The sequence below is a fragment of the Perna viridis genome, chromosome 2, assembly GCF_037379345.1.
Source record: "Perna viridis isolate PV_CMFRI_1.1 ecotype Kerala chromosome 2, ASM3737934v1, whole genome shotgun sequence".
Taxonomy (NCBI): Eukaryota; Metazoa; Mollusca; class Bivalvia; order Mytilida; family Mytilidae; genus Perna; species Perna viridis.
In genome coordinates this window covers 53,552,311-53,570,803 of record NC_142446.1, presented here as the reverse complement: position 1 = coordinate 53,570,803, position 18,493 = coordinate 53,552,311, and the positions used below count along the sequence as shown (strand labels likewise).

At 33.3% G+C, this 18,493-nt stretch overlaps 2 protein-coding genes across 2 annotated transcripts; one reads left to right on the top strand and one right to left on the bottom strand.

The window, feature by feature from the left end:
* Window positions 1-27: 27 nt before the first annotated feature.
* Window positions 28-10,277, bottom strand: LOC148626014 (integral membrane protein GPR180-like). Its single transcript, XM_088569563.1, has 9 exons — window positions 9,963-10,277; window positions 8,157-8,294; window positions 7,340-7,540; window positions 6,240-6,420; window positions 5,027-5,076; window positions 4,457-4,611; window positions 3,879-4,070; window positions 3,537-3,614; window positions 28-2,978 (listed from the first exon to the last, which is right to left on the bottom strand). The coding sequence occupies exons 1-9, from the start codon at window positions 10,123-10,125 to the stop codon at window positions 2,817-2,819; spliced, it is 1,320 nt and encodes a 439-aa protein (XP_088425689.1). The 5' UTR covers window positions 10,126-10,277; the 3' UTR covers window positions 28-2,816.
* Window positions 10,278-10,467: 190 nt separating this feature from the next.
* LOC148626013 (uncharacterized) lies at window positions 10,468-18,493 on the top strand. The gene is made up of 3 exons (XM_088569560.1): window positions 10,468-10,666; window positions 15,206-17,023; window positions 17,724-18,493. Exons 1-3 carry the CDS (start codon window positions 10,586-10,588, stop codon window positions 18,069-18,071), a joined length of 2,247 nt encoding a protein of 748 aa, XP_088425686.1. The 5' UTR covers window positions 10,468-10,585; the 3' UTR covers window positions 18,072-18,493.

The following is an 18,493-nucleotide window of genomic DNA, read 5'->3' as shown; positions in this document are numbered from 1 at the left end:
TAAATCATCAAAAAAGATATCACTCACTTGTTTTTAAATATCTTTATTAAACAACCACCAACTGATATCATACAGTTAAATTGCACCAGTACATGAATAATTTAACAATACATTACCCATCCACACACTTGTCCTCACTCCGGATAAAATGAAACAAGCAGCAACATATTTTGATTGAAAGAAAATGATGACCTTTACCCTCATATTCAATCAAACACCTTGCATACATCAAGTATGATAAAATAAATTGTAGAGCAATGACAACTTACATACATTCAGTATTCACATCTATGCACCTAGAAACATTTGATGAATGTAAAGTCATAACAATTATATCTATGTGTTATCTACATATAATATAAGTGATACCAGTACTTCGTTTATGGGGGAAAAAAAGGGACAGTGGTGGAAGTTCAATGTAGCACCAGAAAACATTGATATGAAAATCTAATATTAATGATGTGTGTTATACAGGTACATATTTTACAATGACAATGTCCAAAGGTTAATACAGTGGGTGTGGGATCTCTTTTTGTTTAAAAAATGTATCAATTTTGTGCTAATTTCACGAAAAAATTGAGTGAATAGTAGACTGGTACCTGCATTTATTGGGAACTCGTCTGGACCCCCCTTCAAAATCTCTGAATCTTATACCTTTACTCTCAAGTGATTATATCTATCTAGATAATTAATGATTTAATTTAGGAAGCTTATTGATAGTTCACACGTTCATATATTTCATACATACATTTAAAAGTTCAACATGTAAAATTCAATTGTATTAATTGAAAAGAAATTTATTTAAAAATGACTTCAGTATTCAAAGTAAAAATTCATTCCCTTAAACTACATATAAATTGTATACACGGTGATGTGCAAATGAGCAGGAATGAGGCAAGTAACTGACAATTATATAATATTCTTTATAAATTTGTCCCAACTTATCCAATGTTGCAAAAAATAATATAATGTGTTCATTTCAAACTGAGGCGACTTTTATTCACAATTTGATCTGTTTAATAATTATAATTCAAAATATAGAAACATTTATGACACTGTTTTTACTAATATATGTATATATAATCTACGGAAGTGTGTCCAATATTATTCAAATTGAATTTTAAGAATTGCGTAAAACCTTTCATCATAACATAAAAATAGACTTCTCCCACACAACTGTTTAATACAAATACAGAAATACAAGACTCCACATGTGTTTAAATCTCCGACAAAATATATAAAACAACAGAAAATTGGGGGATACGGTAACCATGGCAACATTACTTAATTTGAATAAATCAACTAAGTTTTTTGGCAGTGAGTGTAGATTACTAGAAATACAGCAAGTGTATTCTGTATAACAATATTTGCTACCACCCAATCCTTTTAAATTTAAGGAGGTAGACCTAGGGTAAGGGAAATAACTCTTGAAATCAGCAATATGTTTGTATCATATTCAATTTCACCAAAGCCTTTCAAGCTTTCCTTTGAAACAGAATGAAATCAGTCCAAGTTTCTTTGATGCTTACATGAGATGGATTTCAAATGTTGAATACAAACGCTCCAATGATTTATAAGAGTTGTATCCCTTTCCCTAGGTCTACCTCCTTAAATGATATCAAGTTTAGGTTCAAATATGTAAAACTAGGGGTTGAATTGAAGGAATTTTTGCACTAGTTAAATTTAGCAAGTACTGACAATTCACATTAGCTAAATCTTAGTTTTGGGGTTATTTCTGAACTGAAGTTGTGATACATATAGAATTTCACAAGCAAGTTTTAGCAAACAGAAATAATTTCTATTAGTGAAACTGAATTTTAAGTTTCAATTAACAACAAGTATTTACCCTAAATTTGATCCCTGAACACCATAAGTAAAGTAAGAAACAACAAAATAACTAATGAGAAAAAGTGAACATAAAATGAAATTCACCTACATTAATATCATAAGAAAACACTAATCAACATATGGGCAATATCATTTCTGATATGTAAAAATAAAGCTTGATTGACTGCACAAAAAAAAGAATTCTGAATAAATGGAATCTATATATATATTATAAAAAATTTTAGCATGCAAACATGCAAAACCATAAATAATTCAATTTTAATAAAAACAAGTAGATTGTATCGAGATATAAGCCTAAATGTCACATAAATCTGATGTCATTGGTCAAACTTCTCAGATGTCACATATAATTTTATTAGGTCACGAAAAATAATTCAACATATTGATTGTGGTAATAGATACGACGACGGATGAAATGATTTGTCCAATCAAATAGATCCTGCTTTGTATGAGTATGATTTACTGAGGTGGATTTTTTATTGTGCTGGTTGACTAAAGCAAAAGGCCACACGTTGGAATGTTATCCCCTCAAGCATGTTATTCTGACTTCGAGCCAAACCAGTTGTCACTCTATCCTAAATGTCCCATGCAAGGTAATGAGAAAATGACTACCAAGTGCGACTCTGCTGGGGATCAAACCCACAACCTCCATCACTCGTAGTGAGCATGCTCCCAGAAGACGACCAAGGCAGTTAAATTCTAATATTAGTACATCTTTCATCTCTTAGGTGTATGAAATGACAGAAGGTCTGTATTTTGATATAATTATGGCTGAAAGCAGCAGTGAGAGCACTGTTTTTCTTTACACCAGTATACTTCATTTTAAACTAGTAAAACTAACTAAAAATGTACAATTATTCCAGTGCACTTTGTAACAATCAAAATGATCCAATGATAATACAAACAAGATCAATAATAAAATCTATAATGAACACAGTATCTCTGTTATATAATATTGTTCACATCTGTCATGAATAAAGTTTGTACCCTAAAGTTTTGTCCATTCTGACATGTAAGGGTAGAGAACTAGATAAGGCAGAAATTTCCCAGTAAAGACTTCGGGACAAAAATAACTTGTATAACATGGCTACAGCACCACACTGGCTCATCACAACTCCCATTGTAATTAACTGAAAATAAAAACAAAAACATTAATATTGTTCAATAAAAATCTGAAAGGAGTTTAGTTTACAAAGCATAGCTCAGGACAAAAAGACCTTTATCCTAGGAGGCTTCAATAGAAAAAGCCTACCAATTGTGTTAATAATTAGAATGGCAGTGGTCCAAGGCTCTAAATTTCTAAGACCTTCGAAATTTTATTTATCTAAGTCCTTGACCTTCAACCCTTCTCACTGAGACCCTACCAGTGCACCTGGTCCATGCTCCCAGTTTTTAGTGGAGTCCGAGTTGCTCACTTACTTTTGTTACATTGTATGTATAATTTTGGTTCTTTTATTATTCTTTGTAGTGTGTGTCTGTTTTCCATGTCTGGTCTTTGTCCCTGGATTACATTCTTTTCATTGCCGCTAGAATCTTGGTCCCCTAAATTACTCTTTTAAGCCAAGTACCAAGTAAATGCATAGGTTTTCAGTCTATTCTAAGTAAATTATTTACAACAAACTGTTGTATTGATGCTGACCATGTTATCTGTATTTGTTCATAAATTTCACATCTCTGTTAAGACTTACCTTATATCTGAGGTATTCATAAAATATCCATGAAATAACAACTATCAATGGGTAGCATAAAAACCATAACATACAACTCTGAAAATAAAAAAGTTTATAACTTTATAATCCATTTTTATAAAATTCTTTCTAAACTCTTTGAAATACTAGTGCATATCAAGTTTCTAAATAATTAAAAAAAAATACATTCTTCTTATAATTGTGTATACAGTGTATAAGCAACAGAGATCAAAGTTTGAAATGTTGCTTTATTTTATCCTAATTCACCAAGTTTCACTAAAATAATTTCTATAACTGTGAAATGCAGTTTCTAATGAAAGTTCAATTTCAAGTTGTACTTACTTTTGTGAAAGACTTATAAAATTCTCTACGTAAAGCACTTCTCTCTGCTGAGACAGTAACATTGAGATTCCAAGCAAACAAAGCAGCTAACAATATACGGAGGACAACCAATGCCAATCCAGCATAACTACGATGGGCATGGTACATCCTATGATCTGTATCTTCTATTTGTTCCCATATAAACAAAATAGCCTATAAAACATTTTAAATTATTTTATCATAATATGTGAAAACCATGCCATAATATTAGGAGAGAATATTAAGTCTTATTTTCCTTATTTCAAAGAGAATGTAGAAAATACATACTGTACAGTAAACATGAAGTTGCATGTGTTGTTGTTTTAGGTAAATCCCTACTCATACAGGAAGTTAATATATATGCAAGACAGTAATCAAAATTGCTTGCAACACATGCCCCATTTATATGAAGATACATACCATATTTGAAATCAATCAATCCACTTAAAGTCAAAATAATTGTGACAAAATTTGGGGAGGCAGCATGACAGACGAGTGGAGGGACAAAATGATTCCATTATACTACCCACTCTTTTGAGTAGGGGTATAAAAAGCATCACCTGTATAACAGCTAAAACTCCAACCACTCTGGCTGCTGGCTTTTTACTAATGATATGTAAATGTGAGACAGCTTTGTAACTAGTTCCTAATGTCCATCCTAAACTGAGACTGAGTAACATGTATAACATGGCAAACTGGGAGAGGACATCAAAAACTACAATGAAATAAATAAAAATAGGCCATTAATTCAATATTAAGTGATACCTTGCCTCCAAGACTCCAGAAACAAATAAAAAATGCTGGTCATTGACCAAAAAATTTTGCAAATGACCAACAACCCTTTTCCAATATCGGACATAAAAAATCGTAAATCCTTATAGATTACAGTCTGCACGGTTTTATTAGTGTCTAAACAATCTGTCTACTGGTCTCCTAATAATTTATTGGAAATTAATTGAGGTTTAGCCCGTTCATTTTTTTTTAAAATAAAATACAACAGAAAAGTTTTTAAACCTTCAGTACAAGGAATATCTGAATTTAAATTTTTCCTCATGGTATTATGTATCTTACATTCTTGTTATAGTGAATAAGATTTGTATAAAAACTGTTGTATACTATATTGTACTTACATTCAGCTAACAATTCTATCACAGAAGACCCCGTTCCATCCTTAGAATACCTGTAATAGCATTGAGAAGAAAATATTTTTTAAAAAAAGGTTACATCTGCAACTGATCTTTTCTTAGTTCAACCAGTTACTGTAAAATGAATTCAAAAAGTTTGATGTCTGTCATACAGATGCATAACATATACTGGTTCATTTACATAATCAAAGTTCTGTCTCCATGAATTTGAACAAAATTTTTTTTGTTTCAACACAAATCTTTCCAGTCTAATTTAAATCCGAAGTTGCGTATGCATTGATGTACCACCACTCCCCTAAAAACAGCAATCAAAAACTGTTTATAACCTACAACTCATTAACTTGAAGTTGAAAATCCAATTTTATATCATTCTTGTCCAGGAATGTGATAATTTTAGATGGAATTTTCACTATTATTAACGTGCACTATAAAAATATCACAAACAGGAAGATGATATTGGGCGGCAACCAAAATTGCTCACAAAATATGCCCAGTCAACATAAAGATATAAACCAAATTTGAAATCAAGTGAACAAGTAGTAATGGAAGGATGGACAGAATGACAGACAGACAAGGTGATTTCAGTATGCAAAGTAAACAAAATAGGAAAGGAGAAAGTTAGGTAAGGACCCCTTCTGGCCACTTAATTTATTGCATTTTTCAAAATTAGATTTCCAAGAAGTAGTAGTATAGTATTATTGTCGCAAACACTGAATACAAGCTGTTCTTGATGAAATTTATAACATGATTTCATTAATAACAGTATGCTTTTATGAAACTTTTACAAAAACCTTTAACTTTTAATATTTCTACAATTTTAAAAGATGGTTTTTGAGTGGAACAGAAGTAGCCACAAATATGTTCACACAAGATATTTTCACATGAATTGTAACTAACAATTATACACAAAATATACAAAGCATGAGAATGAACATGCATGCAGCCATTGTTAAGAGTGATTTTTCCAATTTCAGCCAAGTTTGAAGGGCATATATGAGTGTACATTTCAAATTATTACCATAAATCAATCAGATCAACTATAAAACACATTAAAGAGCAGGAGAAACAACATAAAATTTTCTTTGAGTAGACTGATTTTTAGGTCAAATTTTGCTGTTACCGAACCAACTCCTTTCAAAAATAAAAAACTAAAATGGCATGGGGACAAAATTTCTAACAGTATAATATCAAAGCTAACCTTTGTAAATGAATCATCATGATGAAGCTACCTAATGCCTGGAGACAAGTAGACACTGTCAACAGCTGTATAACCAACTGCATGGGTCCACCTTTACTCAACGTCTCATACAACCGAGGAGCAAAAATACATCCAAGTACAAAGTATGCAAGGGTTAATAACTGGTAAAACCTCAACAGCCCTGAAATGTAAAACTTTAAAAGTGAAAATGTTGATTAATTAAAAGAGTAACTATCTTAATCAATTGAAATCACATCACATCAGTCTAAACTATCATCATAGCTAAAGAAAAGCTGTCTTCACAGTTTCAAAATTTAGCCTAGCTACAAGCCTGATGGTCCAGGCATGTAAAGCTGTTCTCAGGTTTGTGAAATTTCTAAAATTTATGATGTTACATTCCAATTAAAAACAGTGCAAATAAAGAAAAATGTAGTCTGCAGCACATCAGATTACAATTAAAGCAGGTTTATTAATCCAGAACTACTGGTACACCATTTGGCAAATCGAAAAACATGAACATTAATTTTTTCTGTTTATATATGCCAATGTACAGCTATTTGCAATAATCTGAGTACTACTAATGTAATTTTAGTTAATTTTTTCAGTTGTTTGGACTGATTGGAAGTGTTTTGAAGTATGAGTGATATTTGATTGGTTTGCTGTAGTAAAGAATTGATCTTACAAGAATTTGAACTAATCTACAAATGTGTTGTCAATCTAATTTCAAAACTTACATTCAATATCTCAATCAACTTCATAGGTTTCATAATTTGGTGTAAACAAATTTAACTTCTCAACAAAATGCTAAATTTTGAATAAAAAACTTTAATGGTTCAGTGAAATCCACAAATTCCAAGAATCCATGAAATAATAAACTTTTGAAGAATCACAAAAACTGATGTTCAAAATTATAGCACCTTCGCGTGCAGGGTGGCTTAGGGGTTACAACTAATCCCCTTGAAAGGAAAAACCAGTTAAAAACTGATAAAAATGAGCTTAAAATCGGTAAAACAATAGTTCGGGAAATTTTGCCCAAAATAACCCCCTCCATCACATCCCCCTAAAAAAATTATTAGCTACTGGGCTGCTAAATTATTTACCAGTTTCGTCATCCCCAAAGTGTTCTGTTGGGTTTCCTAATGAATCAGGATTGAGTAGCTGTATTGTGTATTGTATGTAGTTAGAATTAATGTCACTGCTTCTATCTCCACATGTGTAATCATCTATGTATAATACATGGAACAAGTGTGGCTTCTCCAGGTAACTCACAGAAAAATTACCTGTCTTGCTGTTTATCGGGTCTAAAACCAAGAAAACATTTTATATGTAGACAAAATAACCTTAAACATGAAGTGGCACATGTCCTGCTAAGTATACCTCCACATAATTGTAACAAAATTTGAATAGAATGACAGATGGACAAGGTGAATCAAATATACCATCCATTCATTGTGTGGGGTATACAAATAATATTCCCAATCCAATATAAAAATATAATAGATAACATATGTGTACTAGAACATGTATATCTCAAATTATTCCCAAAAAACATGAGCATCTTGATACATGTACATAACATGAAATTGTTTACAATGTCAAGGGAAAAAGATCTTAATCACACTCAATAATCCCCCCCACTAAAGACATTAAAATTAAGGGGTAACTCTTTCACTGTACCTGTGTATAATGATGTTTTGGGGCCAGCTGCAGCCTGCCCTGTGTTATGAAGATTTCCTTATTGTTCATTAAAGACCAATGGGTGGCCTTGGGCTGACATTTTCATCCCGGTGGGGTTGTTGTCTCTTTGACATATACACCAAACCTATTCTCGTTATATTTATTTAATTTAGCATCAAGATAGGTGAAAACAGATACATGTACATGTAATTTGATTTTTTGATTGGCTTAAATACTTACAAACAGCTTTTGCATATTCTAACTTGTCTGAGCATTGTTCTTGTTGGACTGCTTCTACCCAATCATCGTTCAATATAAGAACTATTTTTGGTGAAGCATGACCAGTGTCATTAAAAGTGTAATTCAATAGTGCCTGACCTGTAAAGAAAATTAATTATAATTGCTTTCATACATGTACATTTTAGTTTTACTCACTTAATCATTACCATTGATAGTCATTTTACAATTGGCTACATAGTAAATGTTAAAGGCATTTTCTGTATAATATAAACATCCATTTTTTCAAGAGAATTTATCCGACTCGTATCAATTTACCATAATACTACTGCTTTGCGCAAAAAATTAAACTTAGATTTATTACTTGAGGACAGAGTCCTCTTATTTTAATCTATACAAATTAATTAAGGAAAAAGCAGAGACTTATGAATTATAAAATAAAATATTGTATACCAAATGTTTGAAATACTTTGGCAGAATTAAATGCATGAGGTAAAATTCCTTTTTGAACTAGAAGTATGCATAGAACGTACAATTTCATGAAGATTGGTTCTACCTTGACTCATGATCCTATCACCATACATGTAATTCATAACTGGAACTTGGGAAATTCAGTAATTTATGCACTATTCTTTATTCCCTCACTATCAAGGTTGATGCCTTCCCCACTTTCGTATATGCTCCCCAAGGGAGCTAAAAGAGAAGTCCAAAAGAGATTAAATGAAATGTACAATGTACATGTACATGTAAGGATCTGATAGACTATTGTTCGTATCACATAATGCCCGGACTATTCAAAATTGAAATAAAAATAGAACTACATGTTTATTTCCAGTTATTGAGGCTATCAATGTTTAGAATAACTGGCTCAATTGCATAATAAAACAAGGTCTCCCTAAATTTTAAATAGTTTATACTAATGCCATCAAGTCCAGCATGATGATGTTGACATTGTCAAACTGGCTGGGATTCTGCAACCACAATTTTCAGTTGGTAGTTTGACAACAACAAAAATTACTCCCTAAATTTGTGTCTAAAATTCCTTTGAAGGTTATCTTTCCAACTAAATGATTGCTTATTGTCAATTTCATGAGCATCACATCAGCAACAAAAAAGACGAAATTACAATTAAAATTCTTTATAATTTAAGCATACATGTTTAAACCGTAAGTACTGATATTTGTTTTTTGTAACTGAGATGCATGACTAATAAAGATAGAAATACAACTCCGCCTTGTGAATAGAATGATTTAAGAATAATTATGGCTACAGTCTTAACCTGACATCAAGCATACATGTATGGGCCAAAAAGTTTTCCTTTAATGGATATTTTTCCAATGCCCACTTCGTCATGATGTCATAATAAATCATAGGAAACGTCAGACCAAGCAACTTTGGTATGAGACCAACTTTGAGACTAACCATCAACTTAAAGGTATTTAGTTTTAAGTGGGGGCTTGGAAGACTTTTTCCAACCAAAATATTTATTTTCACTGTAATAATGATCAGAATAATTATTTTTTGCAGATGCGGAATCAAAATACTTATTTCCAAATAAGATCCATTTTAAGGATGGACTAAGCAAATTCTTGGAGGATCATTTTTTTCTCCATCTTTGAGATTACAATATTTATTTTCACAATAATCAGTGTCAAAATATTTATTCTTAAAATCTTCCAAGCCCCCTCAAAAACTAATGATTGTCAACTCATGAACTCAAATATGTTACTTTGAGTCAAATTGAGAGCATTTCACATGTCTTCAGCTTAGCCTTTACCAGTCTCAATTTATTTTGCTAAGTTATCTTACCATGAAAGCAAAATGTTGTTAAATACTGGCCCCATTCATTCAGTGAACTGTCACTTGAAAGTGTGCCTTTGATCGTTTTGCAATTAGTAAATGGAAAACAAAACACTACAATAATTACTGTCCATAATTGAAAAGGAATAAAATAGAAACCAAAAAAGATCATTTTTCGGTTAACTTTGATCAAATTAAACAGTGTATAGTGAATGTAGTCATTTCGTCTTCATTTGCACCAGATTATCATGAACAAATATTGAAAAAGAACACAGCATTTTGAAAAATCTGTTAGTGTCCGTCTCGAGTTCTGCTTAAACGTGTAATGTCGTAAACTAGATATTTATTTGATATTTGTTGTCATATTTCCTCGAATATAAAAATAATTTAAAAAGGAATTGTTCATCAAAAAATCTTTTTAATGAAGAGTTTTTTTTAATGTATAAATATTTTGTATGTTTTAAAATCCCGAGCTTATGTCGTATTTTTGTACCGGTTTTTGTTACACTTTCACTGTAAAGTGTTGATTTGCGAAGCAATCCAAAAATATAAATGTAAATACAGATTATTTGTACAGACGTACTGCCATCAACAGCAGCTGACACTTTACATTGATCATATGCATAAACGTTATGAAGAAAACAGTGAGATTGATAGAATTGAATTTACCACTTTCCGTTTTAGATGAAATCAAGACTGGTTTAGAAAACAATGTAAGTTTACATACATGTACATGAATTCACACTTGTCATTTTGCTCTAAAGGACCCTAAATTTGTATCCGAATAACCTTTTGAAAGAAACAATGTAATTTTAATTTTTAAATATATATCATTTTCGCCAATGGTGTCCACAAGTGTAAATAAGTCTATTTTTTATTCTTGCCATATAGTGATATACATGTATGTGACTTGAATCAGTAAAAGCAGCCTGTAGGAACGGGTCTGAGATTTCACCCATGATTTAGACCAGGGATTACACTTGTCGGGGCAAAGCACAGGGACTCGTTTAGGGTAATTTGAAGGTTTCCTATCGATTGGTGTTACTAACTGACACCATACCTCAGCAGGGCCTAATCTAGAGGGAGAAATGGGCAAAAACTTCTCCTTGTTTGTGCTCACTTCTCCCATTTGTCTTTGAGAGGGAGAAGTTTTTATAATAGATTACATAGACATAAATGTCAATATTGTTATTTTTCAAACAGAATTTACTAAAACTTCTCCTTATCATCAAAAACTAGATTAGGCCCTGTACCTCAGTGTATGGTGTTGGTTAGTAACAACCATTGATGTGTTGGATAGTAATGGTCATTCATTGCAATAGCTGTCAAATCAACCTAAACGAGCCCCTGTGGTCAGGGATAACCACCAACTGGTTGATCATATCTTAATTGACATACATCCTTAATGACCTATGATGTGACCCATCGATTGATATATATAATGTTGTTTTGGCTCAGGCTCAAAGCATGCACCACAAAGCGTCACTTTTGTGTTGCACAAATCACTTGTCAAGTGACAGGCTACAATCCTGATAGTCCGAGAGTGCTCTGACATCCAATGGCTGATTTGCCAGACAAGCTGGGGCTGTTGGATGTCAGAGCTCGTTCCATATCAAAAACAAGTGATTTTGCTAGAAAGTTGAAATTCTGTAAATTCAAGGGAAAACAGTTATTTATTGTTGATGTACATCAGACAACACTACTGACATGTTTTACACACTGCTATTTTTTATAAAATTGCACAATATTTGACTCCTTGATGATCATGCACTTAAAAGAAGTTGAAGATCACAATATTTGTTGATATTTTTAAAAAAATTGTTCTTCTTAAAACACAAATTTCTGCAGAATAGCATAAGAATAGCATTCTTAATGGTATAAACTTTCATTACATACCTAGTGTTAAGTTTTCAACAGTCAAGAAAGAAGTAAAATTTTGTCATAGCACGCATCAAAGTTGGTGCGCTTAATCCTCTGTTTTTGATATGGGACAAGCTCTGACGTCCTACCTCCCCAGTTTGTCTGGCAATCAGCTGTTAGACGTCAGAGCAATCTTGGACTACAATCTTTTGTATTCAAAATAGTGCACCAAAATTCAATTAAAGATTTTATTTTGAGAAAACAACATGTACATGTATATGTCAATCTGAGCTTCATATTATAGGTCATTAAGGATATTATATATGTCATTTAAGATATCATCCAACAATTGTGATTATCCATGACCTGTTACATGCATATGGTAAAACACTGTTACTGTTGGTTCCTTTTAAACACATAAGCATCAGGAAAGGAGTAAAGAGAAACATCAACGAGCTCGCTTCAAAAGCAAAGAATGCAATGGCCAGAAATGACACCAAGACTGCGTACAACATCACACGCCAACTGGCAAGTAGAAAGACCAACTCATCCAAACCAGGGAAGGACAAAGATGGCAATGTGATAACAAACCTAGATCAACCACTTTGAAATGGCGAAGATATACCAGACGCTCCTGATCTACCCCCTGGAGAAGACATCGATGTGCATACTGGCCCAATCACAAAATCATAAAAGCCCTACATAGAATCAGGACTAGAAAAGCCCCAGGACTGGACCAAATTCCACCTGAGGTCTTGAAGATCAACCCAGAAAACACCTGAAACATCTTGATTGATTGATTTTTGGGGTTTAACAACCGAGCAGAAATATTTCAACTATATTCAGGTGACAATCATGAAATAGATGATAAAATGAACATGATATAATGATGAAATGGAAAATGGGATGGAACACAAGAATAATTGGTACGACAAATTTTGATTACCACTGAAAATTGGGAGAGGTGGGTAGGGTTGGGCAATTTAGCCTTCTGTGGCGGAGCACAATAATTCTTACTCCAGTAGCATACCACAGAAGGGTAATTGAACGTGCAAGAAACGTGGCATTGCACCACTATAATTTGTGGTTAGGTTTTTGTATTATGGCATGACAACCCTAGCATGTAAAATGCCAGTGTCATCCTATTCCACCACCTGGGACGCACAATCCAGTTGCTCTGTGTGCAGAGCAACCTAGCCGCCCGCCAGGATCCTCAGCAATTTTTAGTCGCCTTTTACGACAAGATTAGCACTGCTGCGGGCCAATTCTTTTACAGCATATCGAAATTTACAATATGTAAAACTGGTCATATTTATACCCTTGACACTTGGACCCTCACGGGGCCCTGCAGTATCTTGCATCTTTCTTGTATATGCCTGTTTTCCATGCCTGGTACAGCTGTCAGCATCTAGCATCTTTGTTATGTATGTCTGTTTTCCGTGTCTGGTCTTTGTCCCTGCATTACATACTTCTGATTACCACTATAACCTTGGTTCCCTTGATTATTCTTTACATGAGCTGTTTGAAAACATCTGGGAAACAGTGGAACTACCTGATGAGTGGAGTTTAGGTTACATCATTGAGCTTCCAAAGTAGGGTGACTTGAGCAAGTGCCAAAATCTGCAAAGGAATTCTGCTACTCTTACTCCCAAGTAAAGTCCTAGAAAGAGTCATTTTGGAAAGAATCAAGGCAGCAATATATACAAATACCCATGATGAGCAAGCAGGTTTCTGATGTGGTTGATCATGTATTGACCGAATTGCCATGTAACGGGTCATCATCGAGCAGTCCATAGAAGGGCAATCAACTCTCTACATCAACTTCGTGGACTTGAAGAAGGCCTTCGACATAGTTGACAGAAATACTCTTTGGTAGGTACTAAGACACCGTAGAATTCCTGTCAAATAGTAAAGATTATTCATGGATTCTACAAAAACATCAACTGCCAAGTCATCTACAATTCAACACTCTCACCATCCTTCAATGTACATACAGGACTATGCCAAGGTTGTCTCCTGTCACTCTTTATTTCTACATAAGTGTGCAAGAATTTAAATTAGATATATTATACAATCATGAATTTCATCATAGATTGCTTTTTGTCGAATTGATATATTTTTGGGCGCTGTACAAGGTGATCACTATAGATTTGCCATGCATAATTGATTGTGACTTGGGCTGCTTCCCTGCACAAGTCCCAGACTTTCTTGTGCTATCACAGGGGAAGCTTCCCAGCCTGCACGAAGCCCATACTTTCTCATGCTCCGTTATGGTTTAGAAAGAAGAAGCAGCTCCTCATCCAATTCTTGGCTACAGACAAAGTTATGTCTCGTTTAGGCCAAGTAAATTTTATCCAACCCTCACCAAAAATTTGGGATGGTTGGGAAGGATTTTATTTTCGTGTTTTTTACTCCTGACCTAATATTTGCTAGCCGAATTTTAGCTATTTGATGTATAGGCATGTTCTTAATCCATAGCCACGTCAGCTTCTGAGAGGAAACATAAGGAAATTTGCCATGGATTATCCAGTCATCCTACAATATTTTTACCATTTTATATGAATTTACATGTATATGCTAAAAGAAAAATAATGGACAATGTGCATATTACCAGTTTTATAAATTCTATATTAGTCTTTTCTTACAGTAATACTGTGTATGGAAGAGGGCACTTTAATGTGTAGCATGTTTTTTCAACCAAAAAGGGATATTGATCTTAGATTTATGTTTGCATTAAATAACCAATTTAATATCATTTAAAATATGAGGTCGTTGTTCTCTATAATATGAGACAGGTGAAAATTGAAATGGTGGTTCCAAAGAATGATAAGTTTAAACCCTCAATTAGTATCAGAGGTGCATGTATTTGGTTCAACTTCTCACATGCTTTGTAGGATGTCATGTTTTCATGGGAGTCATAGTCAATTCATTTGTGGGAAACCCTTGATGAATTTTTGACCATATATGGAGTGTTTGAGGTTAAAGATTTCAATGACGTTCGTAACCAAGGATATTTGATTATGATCTCATATTGTTTTATTCTTGTAACTGTTGGCATTTTTTTGAGTTGCAACTCAAAAATGTATTAAAGGTATATCTTCAAAATATTTAGTATTTTCTCCAGGTATGAAGAGAACTTGTGTTTGAAGGTTTAGTTCAAATATGAATTTAATACATGTACATTCAATGCGTTCCTAATCTAGATGTATCATGAAATGAAATTTAGCCATTTGTCTGAATACATAGTTAATTTATTTCATTAAGTTCTTATTACAATGTTTAACCTAGCGAAACATTGTTCACTAAAGTAGATTTGTAAATTGGTTATTAGGCATAAGACCATGATCATTATTATTATTATTTATTTTCATAATTAAATACATGTTTTTCAGGATAAAAGTCTTTATTGGAAAGGCTACAGTTCTGAATTTGATAAATCCTGTGACCTTGGTATTAAAGTCTGTGATGATGGGAAGACACTATGTATTGTTATACGTAACATCAACACAACACTCACAGGGTGTCAGTTAAAATACACCTTATCTGCCATTCAAGCTACAGATTCTTGGGAAAAGAACAATGCACTAGAAAGACCCAATGATAATGAAAAAAGAAGACCAGGACGTCCAAAAGGATCAATGAAAATTAGATCTCAAGTTAATGAACCATTTAATGAAAATAATAAGGAAAATCAAGGAAAGAGATATGGCCTAAGAGGAGTGAAACTGTCAGAGGATGTAATGAGGGCTGAAATGGGTGCTGCATATAAAGAATACAAACCAGATGAGTCTGTTTATAACTCTAATGAAGAGACTTGTAGGTTGGCTCCCCAAGATACGGCTGTAGTTGAGTTGGATCAAAATAACAAGGTTAAGAAAGAAAATGATGAAATTGCTGAAGACATGCATGATATATCATATGTTGATGATGATATGAAAGATGCTGATTACATTGTTGATGAAAATATAAGCTATATGTCTGATGAAGAGCTTGAGTCTAATCGTGTAAAGAACGGCTTTTTATCTGGGTCAAAACGTAAAACGAGACAAAAAGTTGACATTGGTGATATTGTTGTTCCTAAACATAAGAATAAAGTAAAAGTTCAACGAAACAAAGAATGTAAATACTGTTCAAAAAGATTCTTCCATTATTTTGGTGTATCAGCACATGTAAAAAAGCACCACATGGAAGAGACAGATGTAGAAACATACCTTGAAGAATTAAAACATTTACGGTTGGAAACCTGTGAAGTTTGTAAGAAAACTTTCAACAACAGATATCTTCTTATTGAACATGAGAGAAGAGTTCATACAGATAACACTGATGTGAAGTGTTACAAATGTGGTAAAGACTACAAAAATATTCAAAGTCTGAAAAATCATATACGAACTGTGCACAATGTTGTAGGTCAACCATTTGCTTGCCATTTATGCAGTGCAAAATTTAAGTGGTCAAATACTTTAAGACAACATATTGAAGAAATTCATGAAGGTAAACTGAAGGCCACCTGTAAATACTGTGGTAAAAAGTTCCCTCGTCAAAACTTATTAAATCGTCACATTAGAATTCATGGAGTTGATCAGTCAAAAAAACTTTTTTGTAAGACTTGCGGCAGAGGCTTTTGGTATGAACACAACTTACTAAGACATATGAAAGTTATACATGGCCCGCATGAGGAGAATTTCCATTGTTCGTATTGTGGTAAAGGATTCAGCATGAAATCTGCGATGGTTACACATGTGCAACAGATTCACTTCAATATTTATCCATATAAATGCAATGAATGTAGTATAGGGTTTAAAAGGTCTAAACTGTTTCGATTGCATATGTTAAAGGAGCACAAAGTAGCTCATGTTGATGTTTCCAATTCTAGTCCTAAACGTTTTAAGTATGGAAAAACTGAGGAAGATTTATTCTATTGTTCGCACTGTAGTTTGAGTTTCTGTTACAAGACTAAGATGGTGGAACACATGCATTCTGCGCATGGAGAGGATTTTCCCTATTTGTGCACACACTGTCATCAGGGATTCCTGGAGAAATCATTCCTTAGCCACCACCTACTGAAGGCTCACAATGAATTTTTGTCTGCAGATGAAACTGAAGAGGAGGAGAAAAACAGATTCCAGATGGTGACAATAGATATCAATGGTCAGAAGAAAGCTTTTGAAGTAGAATCATTCAATCCACCACAGCCTGTTCTCATAGATAAGGTATTTACAAAAAACACAACATACATGTACATACTACAAACAGTGTAACCTGTCTAAACTGTACCCATAATGAACTGATGGCCTTGTCCTAACCAGATTTCTTTTGAAGTCCCTTCATTCAATTTTTCAGAAACTAACACTTTCTTCAGTTTCAAAGAGATTAGGACAGGTTTCACTGTAAAAGTTCAATATAATGTGTTGGTTACATGTTTACCATTTGTTATGAAAATTAGCAATCTCATTTTGTCATAAAATGTACATACACACTGAACATGTAGTTCATAAGATGATACAAAAATGTAGTTAAACTATGGTTTTCCTTCTGTATTTGGCATTCTACATGCACTGATGTACATGTGTAAACTTGATATACATGTAACATTTGCATTTATGCATGTATATGTACAATTGTATACTTTCTGCACAAAAAATTCATAGTTTTGTTTTTACCAAGGCAAAATTATGATTTATTATGAATGGTAGTTTTAAGGTCTTGAAATAATGATTCAAAGGGTAAAATTTAGCAGTATTGTCCATTTACCGTTTTTAAAAGTTTGATTGAAAATCTTTTTCCTGTTGTTGATACTGGTACACTGCACATATTATTGAATGAAATTGTAAAGGTTATTGACGGAGCACATCATATTGTTAAGGTATCATGATTTCATTATTCTTAAGAGTATTACAAACTTATTTTTAGGGTGAGGAAGTTGGAAATGTAGTCAATATGGAACCTAATCAGGAGGATGTACCACCGGAGAGTCCAGCCACCCAGTCATTGTGTGTTGAAGTTTGTAAAGGAGATGAGACTGGTGGTTACTATTACGTGATAGAACAATCAGCAAATGGTGATCCTACAATTTTACCTCAGGAATTGGCTAATCTGTTACTAGCTGCTGAACAGTCTCTACAGGGAATCAGTACTGAAGGGACTAGTGAAATACAACTGGTTCCACAGATTCAGGAGGAAGCTGAAGGTCAAACAATAGTTGTACCAAATTTGGATGTAGAAACTGCAAATGAAGTACATGCAGATGCAAATGTTTAACAATGAACCATATTTTTTTATCTACATGTGCCAATATGCAAACAATGTTTTGATCCACCCACCATCAGAGTAGCATGCTTTTGAGCTCTGATTTCGCTACAAAATGTTCATTGACAGAGGTGCTCATTTGCTTTGATCACTGGCTGAATTTTACATGTGTACACGTTTCCTCTCTATGAATTTGCAACAGTATAGTGCTTTAAAGTTAAGTTCAATTTTAAGCACCCCTTTTGTAAAGGCCATTGGAGAACACTCTTTCTTGGTGTATATAAATCTCCTTTTCTGCTAGGGTTGTATTGTTGTCAGAGTAAAACGCATATATAGTGAATTGTTAAATTAATTTTAGTTGGAATTATCCATAATCAGTGATATTTGGTTTGCCAGTTTTTATGTAATTTTATGGATTAAAATAGTTATTAGTA